The sequence below is a fragment of the Pterocles gutturalis genome, unplaced genomic scaffold (genome assembly GCF_000699245.1).
Source record: "Pterocles gutturalis isolate BGI_N339 unplaced genomic scaffold, ASM69924v1 scaffold20592, whole genome shotgun sequence".
NCBI classification, from domain to species: Eukaryota; Metazoa; Chordata; class Aves; order Pterocliformes; family Pteroclidae; genus Pterocles; species Pterocles gutturalis.
The window spans coordinates 1-14,757 of record NW_010110691.1 but is presented as its reverse complement, the minus strand read 5'-3'; the positions used below and the strand labels follow the sequence as shown (position 1 = coordinate 14,757).

Here is a 14,757-nt window from a genome sequence, read left to right as displayed (position 1 = left end):
ACCTTCATGATTCTGTGATTCTATGATTAAGGTATCAAAGAAGAAAACAAGAAAAAACCCCATCATCCCACCTATGGTGTCTTCATGTCAATGCATCCTGAAGTGCATCGGAACAGAGCACTGAGAAGAAACCAGCAGTGCTTCTGAAAACGACAGAAATGATACTGGCAGGGGAATGATGAGAACAGCAGCCCTTGGACCCCGACATACTTACAGGGATAGGGAACCTTGAACCACGGAGCCACCAAGAGCACTCCTCGGCGCGCGTCGGTGCGAGCGTAGAAGCCATACTTGGAGCTGTCGGGGGGAAAGACGTCCGTCACGGTGAAGATGAAGCAAAGCAGCCAGGACACCAAAATAGCTAAAATGATCTGAAAAAGAGAAGAAAAAGAGAGACGGTCAAAATAAACTCTCATTGGTGATACTCACCAACAGCAAAGAGCTCCTGCACAGAGTATCTGTTACACCCAGATACCAGTGTGAGCTTAAGGGATATTTTGAGCCTGAACAAGCAGAAAATCCTGTAACAGACCTGGTAGGTGTCTCCCCCAAGCCCCTAATGAAGGTGCTGTTACAGAAGCTCTAGAATTAGAGCAAGCCTCTCCCCTAGCAAATGGGAAAGTCTCCAAACGGGCATTTAAACAAACCAGTGAATTGGTCTCAGCTTTGCCAGAGAAATAAAAAGAAGTCTTTCATAAAACTAGAAGATAACGATCTCACCACCCCTCTTCTGGAGGCTCAGTCCAGGCTTTCACTGCATGCACAAACACACCTCCTTCTCTGCCTCCTTTCCCTCTCCTCTGTGATCTTCATCCCTCCCAGGACTCTTCATCAGGGACCGACACTAGAACTGGATTTGGCAAGACTACAACAGACTATTTCCCACGGCAAAGGAGCCGTTTAGCTGGGTTTCCCATAAGCCCATTTATGCTTTTAACTCACCTTTGTGATCTACTGTACTATTAAGAAAAATTAAAACTGGGGAAAAAAAACCAAACAACCCAAAACACAAATTAGGGTTTGTTTTTTTTTTTTTTGCCAAAACTGCAGAACACGTTGAACTACTCACAGGGAACATCTTGAAGAGCTGCAGCCTGTACGCTGTCCATCCTTTCTTGGACTTGTAAATGGGCAAGGGAAATTTGACATTCCTGGCGTACTGAGAAAACAGCAAGACGAGGAAAATAGTCCTGAGAAAAAAGGAGGAGGAGGAGGGTGGGACAAGAGAGACACGTCATTAGCGCCAACAGGTTAAAAATCCTTCTCAGCACAAAGCTGTTCAGACTCTTTGGAATGTAAATGTGCAGTTTGAATTCTGCATCGTCACAGAAGGTATTGCTGCTCCCTGCTTCTCGACTCCAACTGTCTGTGCCTCCAGACCTGCTGCTGGCAAATGGGAACAAACAGGGAAACTGGAAACCAGATTACAGGCATTTTTACATTTCAAAATTTGCAATAAAACTCCGAAGCACTTGAGAAACTTCTGTCAAGGGCAATTCTTTCTTCAATTCTTCAGAACTGGGTTTTTTTTTTGTACCTGCAGCTTTCACTACACAGCTGGAAATCAACCGACCAGAGCCCAAAAAACCCAAGATTCCACTCAACCGCAGTTCATCAATAACCTCGTTTGTTAGTTTTTAGCTGCCCCAAGGATTATGCATTTTCCCCCATCATCAAAAGCACTAAGCTCCTCTATCTGTTACAAATTCACTCTGCAGCTGAAATAAACACCCACTGCGACGAGAAATGAAAAGCCAGGGCTGGTTGCTCCACTCTGCAATAGCCAACACCCAGCTTTGCTGCACGGAGGCGACACAGAGAGTCACTGTCTGAAGCTTGTCTGACATTTGAGATTCTGTTTTTATCAGCTGACTTAAAAAAAAAAAAAAAGGCAGATTTTAAGCTTCCCTCCCTGTTCTGTCCAAGATCAGTTTCAGTCTCCAAGAGACAAAGCAGCTTTATTCCCCCTCCGCCTCCAGAACACAGCGCTCTGCGCAAGGAGGTGTCATTACGGAGCCGGGGGCAGAGGCACCTTTTCCCTGCCCCCAGGACACGCTCCGGCGTCCCCCCGAAAGCCCGTCACGGGACGATGGGCTCCGCTCCCCAGCAGCACCCATCCTGCCCCGCCAGCCCCGAGGAGAGGCGGCTTTTTGCTTTGATTTGTTTGGTACGGAGTTGTAAATTGTCCTAATATTCTATTATTATAAATAAAATCGTCCTGGCTACAAGGCGGGGGCGCAGTGCCGTTGTGTGGAACATCACCAAACCTTCACGCGCCCGAAGGAGCGGTTTTGTTCAGCGGACAAACCGCACAGAGCGATGCAGGAGCCTTTTCCCCTTTACAGGTCACGATGTGAGTGTTTTACGGATGAACTGATTCCAGCCTGGCACCTGCAGAGCAAGCGAGGTCAGAAAATTGTCCGGGAAACCCAAAATCTTGTCGAATAGCATCTGCAGCTGATAGAGGAGAAGGGCTCTCACGCAGGCATCGCTCTGCAATACAGGATTAATTCTATTTATTATTTTATCTCATCAGAACCGGCCAGACAATCTCAAGTGCCACGTCTTGTAGAGATCCAGTTGCTTTTGAGAGGCTCTAGACGGCTGTGGAGTTTTCCCACCGACCTAGCGCGCATTTTTGCATGGCAGAAGCCCGAAATGCTTATTGACCGGGTAACGTTTAAATTCTGTTCCTAAATAGATTTCTTTTTTTTCCATCTGCAAAATGTCCACTTTGATGCCACGTTTCCATGTCCAGCTCACCCAAGGTCTGCTTGGTTGATTTAACATTCGTCCTGGCTTGCACAGAATTTATTTTACAGGAAAATAAAACATTCCTTTGGGTCAGCTGCTTAACATAATAGCATTACAAAAGTATTCATGATGCTAACATCCGAGATAAAAGAGAATTAAACAGCCTTTTTAATCATAAGCTGCACTTACAGAACACTTTACATGCCCAAAGTACCGTGCAAACAGATTAGGCAGATCAGAATCTGATCTCATCAAGGCGTTCCTTCTGCTTTCCAGCACAAAGCTGGTCGCTATACACTGAATACAGCATTCGGCCAATTTCCTTCTCCCTAAGACGTGGCTTCCACCCTCACCTGGCTGGTTATCCCCAGCATCTCAAAGGCAGCTTTGTCCTCTCTTCATCTCATTTTGCTCAGTTATTCCCTTTCACGCCACTTATCTCCATTCTTTCATTTCCCTGCCACCTACACCTACAGAAGCACAGGCATCGTGCCCTGAAATCCACTCGAAAAGCCTTTTTATCGACTAAACAGAAATCTCTCTGCTGCTGCCCCACCGACGGATGGCACTCCTGGAAATACACACCCTCCCTGTCACCATCCAGATCTCTCCTGGCCGCAGATCAGCAAACCCGTAACCATGACAGAGGGACCACCACCACCAGTGCTATTTGCTCCCTTTTGCAGAATAAGACACAGATACAACAGCATCATAAAACCAGAAATTTAAATTGTTCACTCATTTCTCTGCCGTTTTGCTAAATCACCTTTTCTACAGCACTGGATTAGACCCAGCCAGCAGCTCCCAGACCAACTTTATAAAATTCTCTGTCCTCCACACCTCACTTCCAACCCTTCTCCTTTCCTTCCTCCTCAAGTTGCCGCTGTCCTTATTCCCAAATTGCCAGCCGACGCTGTCCGGACGCACTCGCATTCCCACACACGGAATTTCTCCATGCTGGGAGCACTGGGAGCAAGCCGAGCAGCCTCTGGCTTTTCCCTGGCACTCCAGAATTCCTGCACAAGGACTCAGCCAGCGGGACCCCCGGCCGAAGCCAAGGACAGCCAGGAGTACTTACAGCATGGCGATGCCCCAGTGTTTCCCTGCTCTTTCCCCAGCAGCCTGGAAACCGGAGAGGCCGATGAGAGCAACCGTCGGGGTGATGGTCAGAGGTCCGATGTAGCGCAGCAGGGCGCCGGGGAGGCCGAGCAAACCGATCACCACTTCTATCAAGGAGGACATGATGATTGCACCTTGGATCTGAACACACAACAACAAGGGGAAAGAGACAGGTCAGGGAAATCTGAAAAGCAAACCCAAAACATTTTTTTTTTTCTGCTCTGGATTAAAAACCGCAGTTAAAAGAAATGCAGCGACACAGAGGAACTCAGCAATTTTTTTGTCATAAAACAGCTCGTTATGTTTTAAGTGACTTATTGCTTAAGCATGACACTTGTGGTTTTCTCCACAAAACTCTCACACGCCAGAGCAGCGGGCCAGGCTGGCGGGTCGCACGGCACGCTGTCAGGCAGGAGAGCTGGCTCCCAGGCTAACCTTTAACGCTCTCAGACCGAGCCGAGGGCTGCTGGCGGCCACGGAGGCGATGCTCCTAGCTCCTAGGGGCAGGGTGTGCGCTGCACTGTTCCCAGCGCTCCTTAGAAGCTGGCACAGAGCAGTGCTGTGGTCTCAGGAGACTGTCAGCCCTCTGCTGCAGGGCTCTTGGCAGGATGGAGCTACGGTGCGAACACGGGGAAGAGAGAGGGGGTGGTTTTAATTAAGAAGTTTGCAGCCCAAAGCAACGGGGTGGGAGATCAACTCTACGGCTGCGGCGTGGTGCCTGGGTGTATGGGGTCTGGGGGAGATGGGGTTGGTACCCCCCACGGCAGCCCTCACTGGGTGTCACACTGACAGCTTGCCAGCTGTTTACAACACATCTGGGGAGGGGGCGGAGCCAGGACAGCTGACCCCGATTGGCTATTACATACCATGCGACGTCAGCGCCGCCATAAAAGCCAAGGGCAGGGAGGAGGAGGGGGGCATTCGTTGCTACGTTTGTCTCCAGGAGCAGCCGCTACACATACTGAAGCTCTGCTTTCCCGGGAGGTGGCCGGACATCACTGACCGAGGGGGAGTAGAGAATAACATCTCTGTTTTCCTTTTGTTTCTGTGTGTGGCCTTGGCTTTAATTAAACTGCTTTTATCCTGACCCACAAGTTTTTTTTTAAGAGATTTGCTAACAGCGTGTTTACCTGCCACGGGACGGCTATTGAGCAGCGAGGGCAGGCACATGGGCTGGCAGCAGCTGAACTGCCAGCCAGCACAAATCGCAAAGTGTCACAAGAAAAGCGTTCTTCTCGCTTGTATGTTTTGCTGCATATTTTTGGAAGGTGGGAGCTAGCTCCTTGTATGTGCTGCCCAGCAATGAACAAGTTGAAAAGGTGAAGGCTTCCATGAGATGAGTAAAGGGATATATTCAAATGAAATTGCAGCGAAAGAAGAAATTACCAACTTAAAGACGAGAACACAGAGATGGTTAGGTGAGAAACTGAGCTGGAATCAAGACAGATCAGCAGCTAAGGGCTGCTCCTACCTTACCTCTCGTATCCTGGGATACCAGATGTGCTCAGTGTGAAGCAGCTCTGTTGTTCCGTTTGTAACTGTTATATCTTCCAAAAAAAGAAGAAAGAAAAAGACCAACCAGGTATTTATTCCTTGGCCACTTTGACATCACTTAATACAAAACAAACCCCTCCTAAAGCTGTGGCCGACAAATGAGCCTTGATTTACGCAGAATACAAGTTCTGCAGTGCCACAACCCGAGTAATAACGTGCTCACATTCCCCAAGAGCTGGCCACTGATTTACCCACTGTACCAAAGCGGAAAAAAATCACAATGTTCAGAAAGAAAGGTCAATGAGGGATTCTCCTCCCACTCCAGCAAATGGATGAATGGAGAATTACTCAACCGCACGCCAGGAACCAAGTGCTCCAACGCTTGTCGTTGACCGATTCAGGTCACTTGCTGAAGGAGGAACTGCCCCGTGGGAACAACCCCACCCGACACCTTCCGAAGGGTGAAAGGTTCCAGACTAAGCCAGAGCAAAGGCTCTTTTTGAAAAGCCGGAGTAGTGGAAAAAGTGCTTTGCCATCAAAGGTCACCAGACAGCATTTTCTTTCCCCAAGAAAGTGTGTTTCAGGCCACTGGTGCTCAGAAATACCCAGCGCAGCCGGCACCGCTGCAGCACACCACGGTGTGCCGCGACGTCTCGGGCGCTGAACCCCCGGGGTGGTTCCCAGCAGCCACATCTGACTGCCGCAGCGGGAACACGGGGATGCTCACAGCTAAGCTTTATACAGAAAAGCATCCAGGAAACTAACTAGATGGCTGTAAGTGAATCAAAAGAGATGTATAAACACATAAGTAATACAAATATAAATGATCAGAGAACCAAAAGGACCCCTGGGAAGAACTTTAGTTAGAAGCAAGCAGTCTTGCACTGCCCGCAGCCCCGTTCCTGAATAACCCCATCCACCCCCTGAAATAAAACTGCCGGAGCTGTGGCCACTGCAGCTCCCTAACTTCAGTTAAAGAAAAAGCCCCCACTACCCAACCGGTGTTACTGCTCGTTTTCACCCTGAATAAACTCAAAACCTTTCAGGGTGATGAAGTTAGGGAAGAAAAAGTAAGAACGAACACCCAGATGTCAAAGCGTGCTCTGCAAAACCCGTCAGGTGGGAGTCAAGCAGGTAAAAATGCTGCTCGAGGTGACACTGAACGCTGCTCAAAGTTACGACTCCTCCAAAGGGCTCGACTGGAGTCACCATGTCCAAATAGCAGAGAGGAACATTTATAGAATCGTTCTGCCTTGCTTTCTTTTGTCCAACTTTTTTATATTAAAAAAAAAAAAAAATCCAGAAAGAGAATTCCACAAGGGCATTTTCAGGAATCTTTTTCTAAGACCCAAAGTTTTAACATGGTAAAAGGAGAGAGTTTTTCCTATTCCCTGCTCATTACTTCCATATCCAAGGTTTGTCAGTTGCACCGCAGGGGATGTGGGTCACGTCACTGAACCCTGAGCCAGCAGAACCGACCGTTACCTGTATTATTGCACCTCCACTTCTCCAGGGACAGGATTGCTCTAGCGGGCGCCAGGAACGCGAAAGCACTCGCCTGGAACAAGGGTAACCTGGTGGGAAGGGAAAGAAGAGACGCTGACATCTCTCAGTGTTACAGATATCAGCTGCAGGTAGGGGGTGACCCCTCCTCAACACCATCCTTTGGTGGGGGCTATGAAAAACGTGAAATATGAGAATTTCTTACTAAAAAGAACAGGCGCAGCAACACCAAGACTTTGCAAACCAGAGACCCAAGAGGAGATGCTCCGCGCGTGGAGTCAGTAATCACCTATCGGAGGCGTTGTGTTAACAGGTACCCGCACGCGTGCACCAGACGCTGCTTCCAGGTTTTGACCCAGCAGCACAAGAAGGACGCGGATGCACGTTGCGGTGGCAGCACCAGCCGGCTGAACGTGCAGCTTGCTCCGTCCTGCCGCTCGGGAGAGCGGTCTGCCTGCTCAGCACCCTGGCTCTGCGTGACCTGCAGCACACTCACTCACCCATTCATCCCTCTGCGCGCGTGTAAACAGCTAACGGGTTGATAAGAGTTGATTAGATGTTCCAGGTGGCTACAAACAATAAATACAAACACCGCAGGAATTTCAAGACGACATTCTTAGCATCGGTGTTCACACTTCCCAAAAGGTTTCGGAGTTAATGAGCATCTACCAGCAGCAGCTACGTATGTATTGAATCAACCGGAGCTTGCACAACATTGCAATCATTCAGGTGTTACGTAACTACAGAGGAGATGCACTTTGAACTACTCTCTAAATACCGGCACTAATGGATCGCAATAAAATTCTCTTTGCCAGCAGATCTCAAACTCAATTGCCCTGCACGGCACCTCTGGCTGGCGTACAGCTGGGGGGAGCACCAGGAAAGCAAAAAGGAACTAACTGGAGTTGATTCAGATACAGACCAGAAAAGGCACAAAGAAGAAAAAAAAAAAAAAAAAAAATACAGGGGGGAAATATCCTATACACACCTAACAGGAAAGATCAAAGCAGAGGCAAGTCGCTAAGAGTGGCTGACAAGTCCAGAGGCAGAAGGTCAGAACAGCTGAACTGCATTGGAGAGGAGCGTGGGCCACGAGCAGTGCAAAAAGCCGACCCACCCACCGCAGACCTTGGAAACTGCTGCGGAAAATCGAACCTCAGAACACACAGGAGCCACCTGAGCACACCTGCCTGGCACGCCGTTCCCTCCTCAGCTCCTTCCAGCAAAAATCAAACCTTTATCTTCGGTGAAGAAACAGCTGGAGGCTAAGAGGGAATGATTCACGTTATTTTTCTCGGTTCATTAAGCAAACCCAGCGAGCTGGTGCCCAGGGCGAAATGCGCAATCCCTGTAACAAGCCGGTACTCCTCCGTCCCCCTCCCCGGCCCGTCATGGTTTGGTAAATCTGCGCTGCAAAGGCATTTTCCAGCGATGAAGTCAGTACCTTTACACGAGACAGTTAACCTGGAATATTTACCAAAAGGGCCAGCAGGCTCAAAATATTGGTTATTTCCTAAGCAGAAAAAAAAAAAAAATTTATTCTTCCCCCCCCAAACTTATTACTCAAAATCTTTCTGAAGAGACCGCTGCATTTCAGAACACGACTTAGGAAATCCTTCCCATCGCTAAGCCAGACGCTCATTGCTCGTGGGCAGAGCACCACCAGCTTCCCATGGGGACATCATTTTAATTTCGTGTCTCCACTGTGAAGTTGCTCAATTTTAGCACCAGCCCTTGTGCAGACAGAGCTTTTGATGCAACCCAAGTCATCTAGAAAGGTCTTCACGCTTCACCCAGATGCTCAGACAATGCAGCGATGGGCACAGCAACAATCCTACAGTATTTTTAGGTCTATTAAAGCTGCATTTGATTGCCTCAGGCGTACTAATTACTCGGAATCCTTGCCAAGGCTTTTGGCTTATTACATAATCTAATAATAAATAGCTTGAATTCCTAAAATTAGTATGGGTACCAAATTGACCACAGCTCCTCCTTATAACGGAGCTAAATCCATCTTTAAGGCCCTTTAAACCGTGGAATTTGACCTTTTGAAGCCGTAGCGGCTTTATTTGCTGAAATACTTCGCAGTTGACGGACTTGCCAATAAATACTTTCAAATCTCGAGAACGTCGCTGCCCTATCCCATCCCCACCCTTACATAAAACCAGAATCACGGGTGAAATAGTTATAAAACGTTCAACCGTGGAAATTTTCTCCTGAAATACAAGTTCACTGGTTTGAAGACCCAAACACAATCCAGTAAATTCAACTGTGCGAGGGGAAGCCACTGAAAGGGATTAAAAAGCCACCGCGGCAGGCAGAGGGGGGGTTATGCAGAAGGAACAGAGTGTTCCGACCTGATGGGACCACGCCGGCTTCTGCAAGAGCCCAAAATCCCCCTGGAGCAACTAACGAAGAGAAAGAGCCTGAGATCAGTCAGGGTAAAAACCAAAATCTGACAAACTCGAGTTCTGTGGAGAGATACAAGTGTCAGGAAGCACAAACCCCAGCTTTTGGTGGTGAATTTGAGGCAGAAGAAGAAAGCTGGAAGAAGCAGAGGCAAACCAAGCTCCCCTTTGAGCTCATCGTCATCCCCAACTCTGCACGTCCAAATATTTTAAATTTCAGTAAATCCAGGGAGGAGACACTCAGTAAGAGATCTTATGTTCCAGTTCCTGCCCAGGTCAGCAATCCTTGGACTCTGTATATAAAGCACAAATAAAAGAGGGGGGGAAAAAATCCCCCATGAAAAGAGAGGGCACAGGTCTGCTCCTCTGCCTCCTTTCAGACAAGGAACTTGAGAACGTTTCTGAGGGCAGCCAAGGCAAGCTGCTCGGTGAGCACAGGGAGCCAGCCGGGCAGAAAATGGGATTAGTGACTGCAGGTAGTCCTGACTAAAAGAAAATACACTGGGGAAAGAAAATTTTCTCTTTCAACAATTGTCGTTACGCTGTTTTGTCATTCATCAGAATGAACTTTTCAGGCAAAACAGCAGAATGATTTTATAAGTTTAGTAAGAGATAATAAAAAAAATAAAGAGAAGTTGTTTTTCCAAGGACAAAAAGCCAAGCAGGTAACTAAAACAGCAATGAAAGATTACACTGGAAACCCTGAAATGTTTGGGAAATTTTAGATGATCTACAAGACCAAGGCTTGCCTTCTGCCCCCTGGTGAGATAACTTTTCCACCCAAAGATTCTGTTTCTTAGATAAACCTTTAAAAACGTGGGGGGGTGTTTGGCCATTTTCTCTTGGAATGCAAGATCTCAGCCCACATTGTTCTTAGATTGAACTGAATGACCCGTGAATCACTCCAGTGACCACACCAGGGCACACTCTTAAAATATCCACTTTTCTTCTGGCTTCACTTCTCACTCTTGGTTTGTTGAAGCTGCAGAAATAACTCTGCAGGTTTCAGCTGCTCCCGGTTCTCCCGGGCAGAGCGAACAGGAGTTTCGGTAAACACGCCAAACACCTCTCTGCAGCGTGTTCTACAGAACACCTATTTTAAAAGATTTATCCTCACGTTCATAAAACTTACAACATCCTGTTCTTACCACCAGCAGATTTTTACAAGTATTTGCTAACACCCGAACCGGTCTCTCGTATCCTCCGTAGGAGAAGAGGCCAGAAGAGAGGCAGAAGCATCCCTGTAACCGATGTGCTCCTCCCCAGCTCAGGGAAGCACCACTACCTGCAACTCAGAGCAACTAACAAATAAAAATAAATTAGTTGTTTGTATTGGAAGGTAACAGAGACACTCAGTTCAGAGAATAGAAAGTTACCCTCATCATTTTCCCTGCCTTTTTAGTTTGACAAGCACTTCACGGGAACAAGCTGACAATTTGCTGTAGGACTAATCACAGTAATCCCAATATTGGCAAGAACACAGCAGCGTTCCAGAAACTAATGAAAAGATCAACATTAATTCATCTTCACAAAGGTATATGAAGTTTTCCTTTCCCCTAGAAACACTTCTGCCTTCATCGTCCTCATGGATTTCTCTACTCCTTCTTTCCTCTCCCTGCCCCTGCTCTATATTTTCTTACCCTTGGAACCTTCTCTGATTTCAGATCCACCTTTTTTTGGGAGCAGCCTTCCAACAGCTTTCCCTAACTGCCCTGTTTCTGACCCTGTTTCACGTTTATCCTTTGAAAACATCCCAGCGATCTCTTGGATCTCGGTCTGCATGCTGGAAATCCCAGCAGATCTCACATCTCATCTCAACAAGGAGAACCAAGAATCTCACCTGCACCCAAAGGTTGTCTGTAACAGCGTAGTGATGCCCACGCAGAAGAAAATGGTCCCGATCAACTGGCTGGTAGCCCACTGGTCAAATCCCACACACATGGCATCAGCTAAGAGAAAGGGCACTGCTATCGTTCCGCTGAAACACGTCAAGTAATGCTGCGAAGAGAAAAATGGGTCGTTAACACTGCAACCAATATTAGCAAGGAAATAAATTTATGATAATTTTTTTTTTTTTTTTGCATTGGGTATTTTGGAGTTTGAGTTCTCCAAAGCTCTCGCTTCCTGCTCCTAAGCATTTCTTCCAAATATTTTCCTTCCACGTGGAGCTGCCCCCAGCCTGTGGCTGTTTCTGTGGGACAAACTGGGTTGGTTTAAACAGCTGCAGGGTCCTGTTCTTGACGAGGAGGCGTCCAGGAAACTGTGCTGGAAACAGCTCCTCACTCAGAGAAAGACCCCCAGCCACTTTCCACCAGGTGAAAAGCCATTTGCTTACCGATGAAGTTAGAAGCACACACAAAGTAGGCTGCAGACAAGCTCCCGAGTACCAGGAACGAGGTACTCATTAATTCTTTTTCAATCCAAATATATTAAAGCAAAGAAACAGACAGGAGTCACCATATTCATCACGGCAAATGAAACCAGAATCCCTCCAGAACGTCCTTGGGGAAAGGCAGAAATAGAAAAGGATGCTTTGGAATGTGTGTGTTTGGAGATCTCAGCATACTTTACAGATATTGACAAATTCTCAGCATTCCTGGGGGACGGATTCAGGAAAGAAAGGAGATGAAACGAGCCGTTCTGCTTCACCCAAGCCAGTGGCTGGGCTGGCAGGAGGGTGCAGCTCTCGGCTACAGGAATTCTCATCGCGGGAGGCGCACGCTCTCGCTCCAAGGAGAGCAGAATGTGCCTGCCCCGCTCACTGGTGAGCCTACAGGTCCAGGATGATGCTACCGAGCTTGTGGAATTGGAATGGCTACAGCAGCAGAGCTTTAATCATCAAGATTTCAGGACTAAGCCATTATCTCTCTCCATCTTCAACTCCAGAGGTGCCAAATGTCGCTTTCTGAAGCTGTTTGCTCACTTATTTACTAAGAGCTGCTTAGAAGGCTCTAAATTAATCTCTCAGATGCATATGCCAGCAAACAATAATGTAGATCCTTATCAACACAGTCATCTTTGTGATCGACTTCACAAGAAACTGCCTTGACACCTTCTCCAAACACGCTGAAGCGTGAAATTCTCCCACGCACAACTGTAATGACTTCCCCAGAAACTGCCCAACGAGCCCAAAAAGTTCCAGAGAAAAACATTCTACCTGTTTTGAAACATACCTGTAACCCCAAAAATATGCAGAGATACCAAGGAGGAACGTCTTCAATCGTGTAAATCATGTCGGTTCTCTGGGCGTCCAAGCTGCCGCTGCTGTCCAGCGTCTCTGCCAAGGAGCTCTGCGTTGGGAGGGTGGAAAAAGTGGGGGAGGACACAAAGGACAGCAGCAGGTTACTGTCACGTACAAATAAACCCGAATGTGAACCATCAGGCCATTCCCAGGTACTCCCAGGCTGGTAGAAAGCTCCCAAGTGCTGCCAGGATGTTCCATCTTTGAAGCCTTTTGCCCCTGAGCCGAGCTCACCTCCAGCTGCGGCCGCTGAGCTCGTACCGACACCTTCCCCGAGCCACGTCCTGCGTATTTACACTAATGTGACAGTTGTTCGGTTACGATCTAAGCGATCTGGCAGCCAAAAGGTGCCCAGAAAATGGGATTATCATGATAGAACTGTTTATTATTTTAAAAAAAAAAAAAAAATTAAAAAAAGAGAAAAGGAAGAATGGGAAGTAAGCAGAAGTCTCAACACAGCTGTTTGCACAGCGCAGCGGCCGTCTCTCCTTGCGTAAGGAACCAACATCACAGGGAAGAAATTTCCTTAGTATGGTAATTGCTTCCTCACTCAATTCTTGCTCCATTTCAGTCTTTTTTAGCCACAAGATTTAGGATTTTTGCTTCCACCCCGCATGCAAGCAATCAAGAAAAAATGCTGAACGATTTCAGTCTTTTTTAGCCACAAGATTTAGTATTTTTGCTTCCACCCCGCATTCAAGCAATCAAGAAAAAATGCTGAACATGATAACTGAATCCATCCACGGCCGATTTACATCAGCCAACTGGCCGTGCTCCAAACCTACACGGGACGGGAGCGAGACCACGTTCTGTCCTGCCCTGTGCCCGAAATCGCAGCGAGCCGACAGACAACCGACCACACACGGACCCGCATCACAATCCCTGCGGATTTTCCATTCAAACAAGATTCAGCTCCATCATTTCTTCTTTCTAACCAAGTGGAATCGTTTTGTTCAAACGCTCTGGGTTGGAAATTCCTGCCAACAGAGACACAATGCTCCAGAGCCCAAACACCAACAACAAGAGCAGGAGGAAGTATCAGATTTTATCATTTCAGCCCAATTATCTAAAAAAAAATACCTTATATAACTACTGTTCTGGCCTAATCCACACTAGAACACAACAAGCTCATGTGAAGCAGTCTTACAAAAAGACTGGGAACTCTGCCAGACTCGTGACTTTGCTTCAAATGGTCTTACTTCTTCTTCTTCAAAAAAAAAATCCCAACACATCCACAGATTCTGCTTAGATCATCTCCCGTTGGGTTATCAACAAGAAGGTCAGGGAAACCCAACTGACCCATGGTGCTCCCCTCCTTCCTCTGGTTCTGTTGGGAAAACAGGTGCCACAGGGTGAGGGAGGGTAAAGGGCCACTCTGCTGGGGAAGGGTTGAGGGTATCCCAGTGGAAAAGCAGAATATAAAACTAGGAATTTCAGAAAACTCTTTACATGTTGAGTCCTGAGCCATCTGCTCCCCAGGGTCAGTGTAACCAAGGCACAGAAGGGACATCGCTCACTGCACAGCTCCTCTTGCCGATGACAGCAGCACTGATGTTGTTTTTCACGGCCTGAAAACGGACAGACTGCTCTCCTGCCCTGCTTCTCTAAAAAGAACAAATTAAAAAAAAATCAGGACTGGAGTTTTAGAGCTCCACCTCATACAAGAGGGAGAGCAGTGAGCCGCAGGTCACCTGTACACGCCTCGTCTCTACCTGGCACTTGAGGAAAAAACGCGTACGTCCTCGTGTCAATGCTGTTCCGGGTGGATCCAGGGCAGGGCACGAAGGGGCTGAGCCAGAGACAGGCGGGAGGGGGAAGGCTCAGCAGCTGACGCCGTTACGGACAGACAGCGGGACGTTTATCATCGTTACAGGTTTCTTCTAAAAACTTGCTCAGGAAAACAAAGATTCACCCAGAGACCTTCTGCTGTGATAAAGCTGTTAACTCTTCCCCAGGGATTATACAAACACACACACCTACATCTATAAAAAAACCCCATACGTGTGTGTAAGTGCTTCACCTCTCCTCCACTGCACCACAACGTTTGCTCCACCCGAGAGCTTTGCTCACCGGCAACACTGCCTGTTTGTCCAACATCTCCACTGAGAGGTCAGCACACACTTCCAGAGAGGCAGAGGTCACGAAGGAAAGTAAGGATGGTGACAACATCTGCCCCGAGGTAGGAACAGAGGTGTGAGTAGAAATCATCGAATCCTGAAGGTTGGCCAAGACCTCAAG

General features: G+C 47.6%; 1 protein-coding gene across 1 annotated transcript; it reads right to left on the bottom strand.

Moving 5' to 3' along the window:
- Nucleotides 1-210: 210 nt before the first annotated feature.
- On the bottom strand, nucleotides 211-12,816 carry LOC104461788 (solute carrier family 23 member 2; the record flags this gene model as incomplete). The annotated part of the gene is made up of 8 exons (XM_010073492.1): nucleotides 211-371; nucleotides 1,070-1,190; nucleotides 3,833-4,014; nucleotides 5,350-5,420; nucleotides 6,853-6,941; nucleotides 11,119-11,276; nucleotides 12,452-12,568; nucleotides 12,754-12,816. Coding segments are annotated over 8 exons (962 nt in total), but the record flags the coding sequence as incomplete, so codon positions are not given.
- Between the last annotated feature and the right edge of the window lie 1,941 nt (nucleotides 12,817-14,757).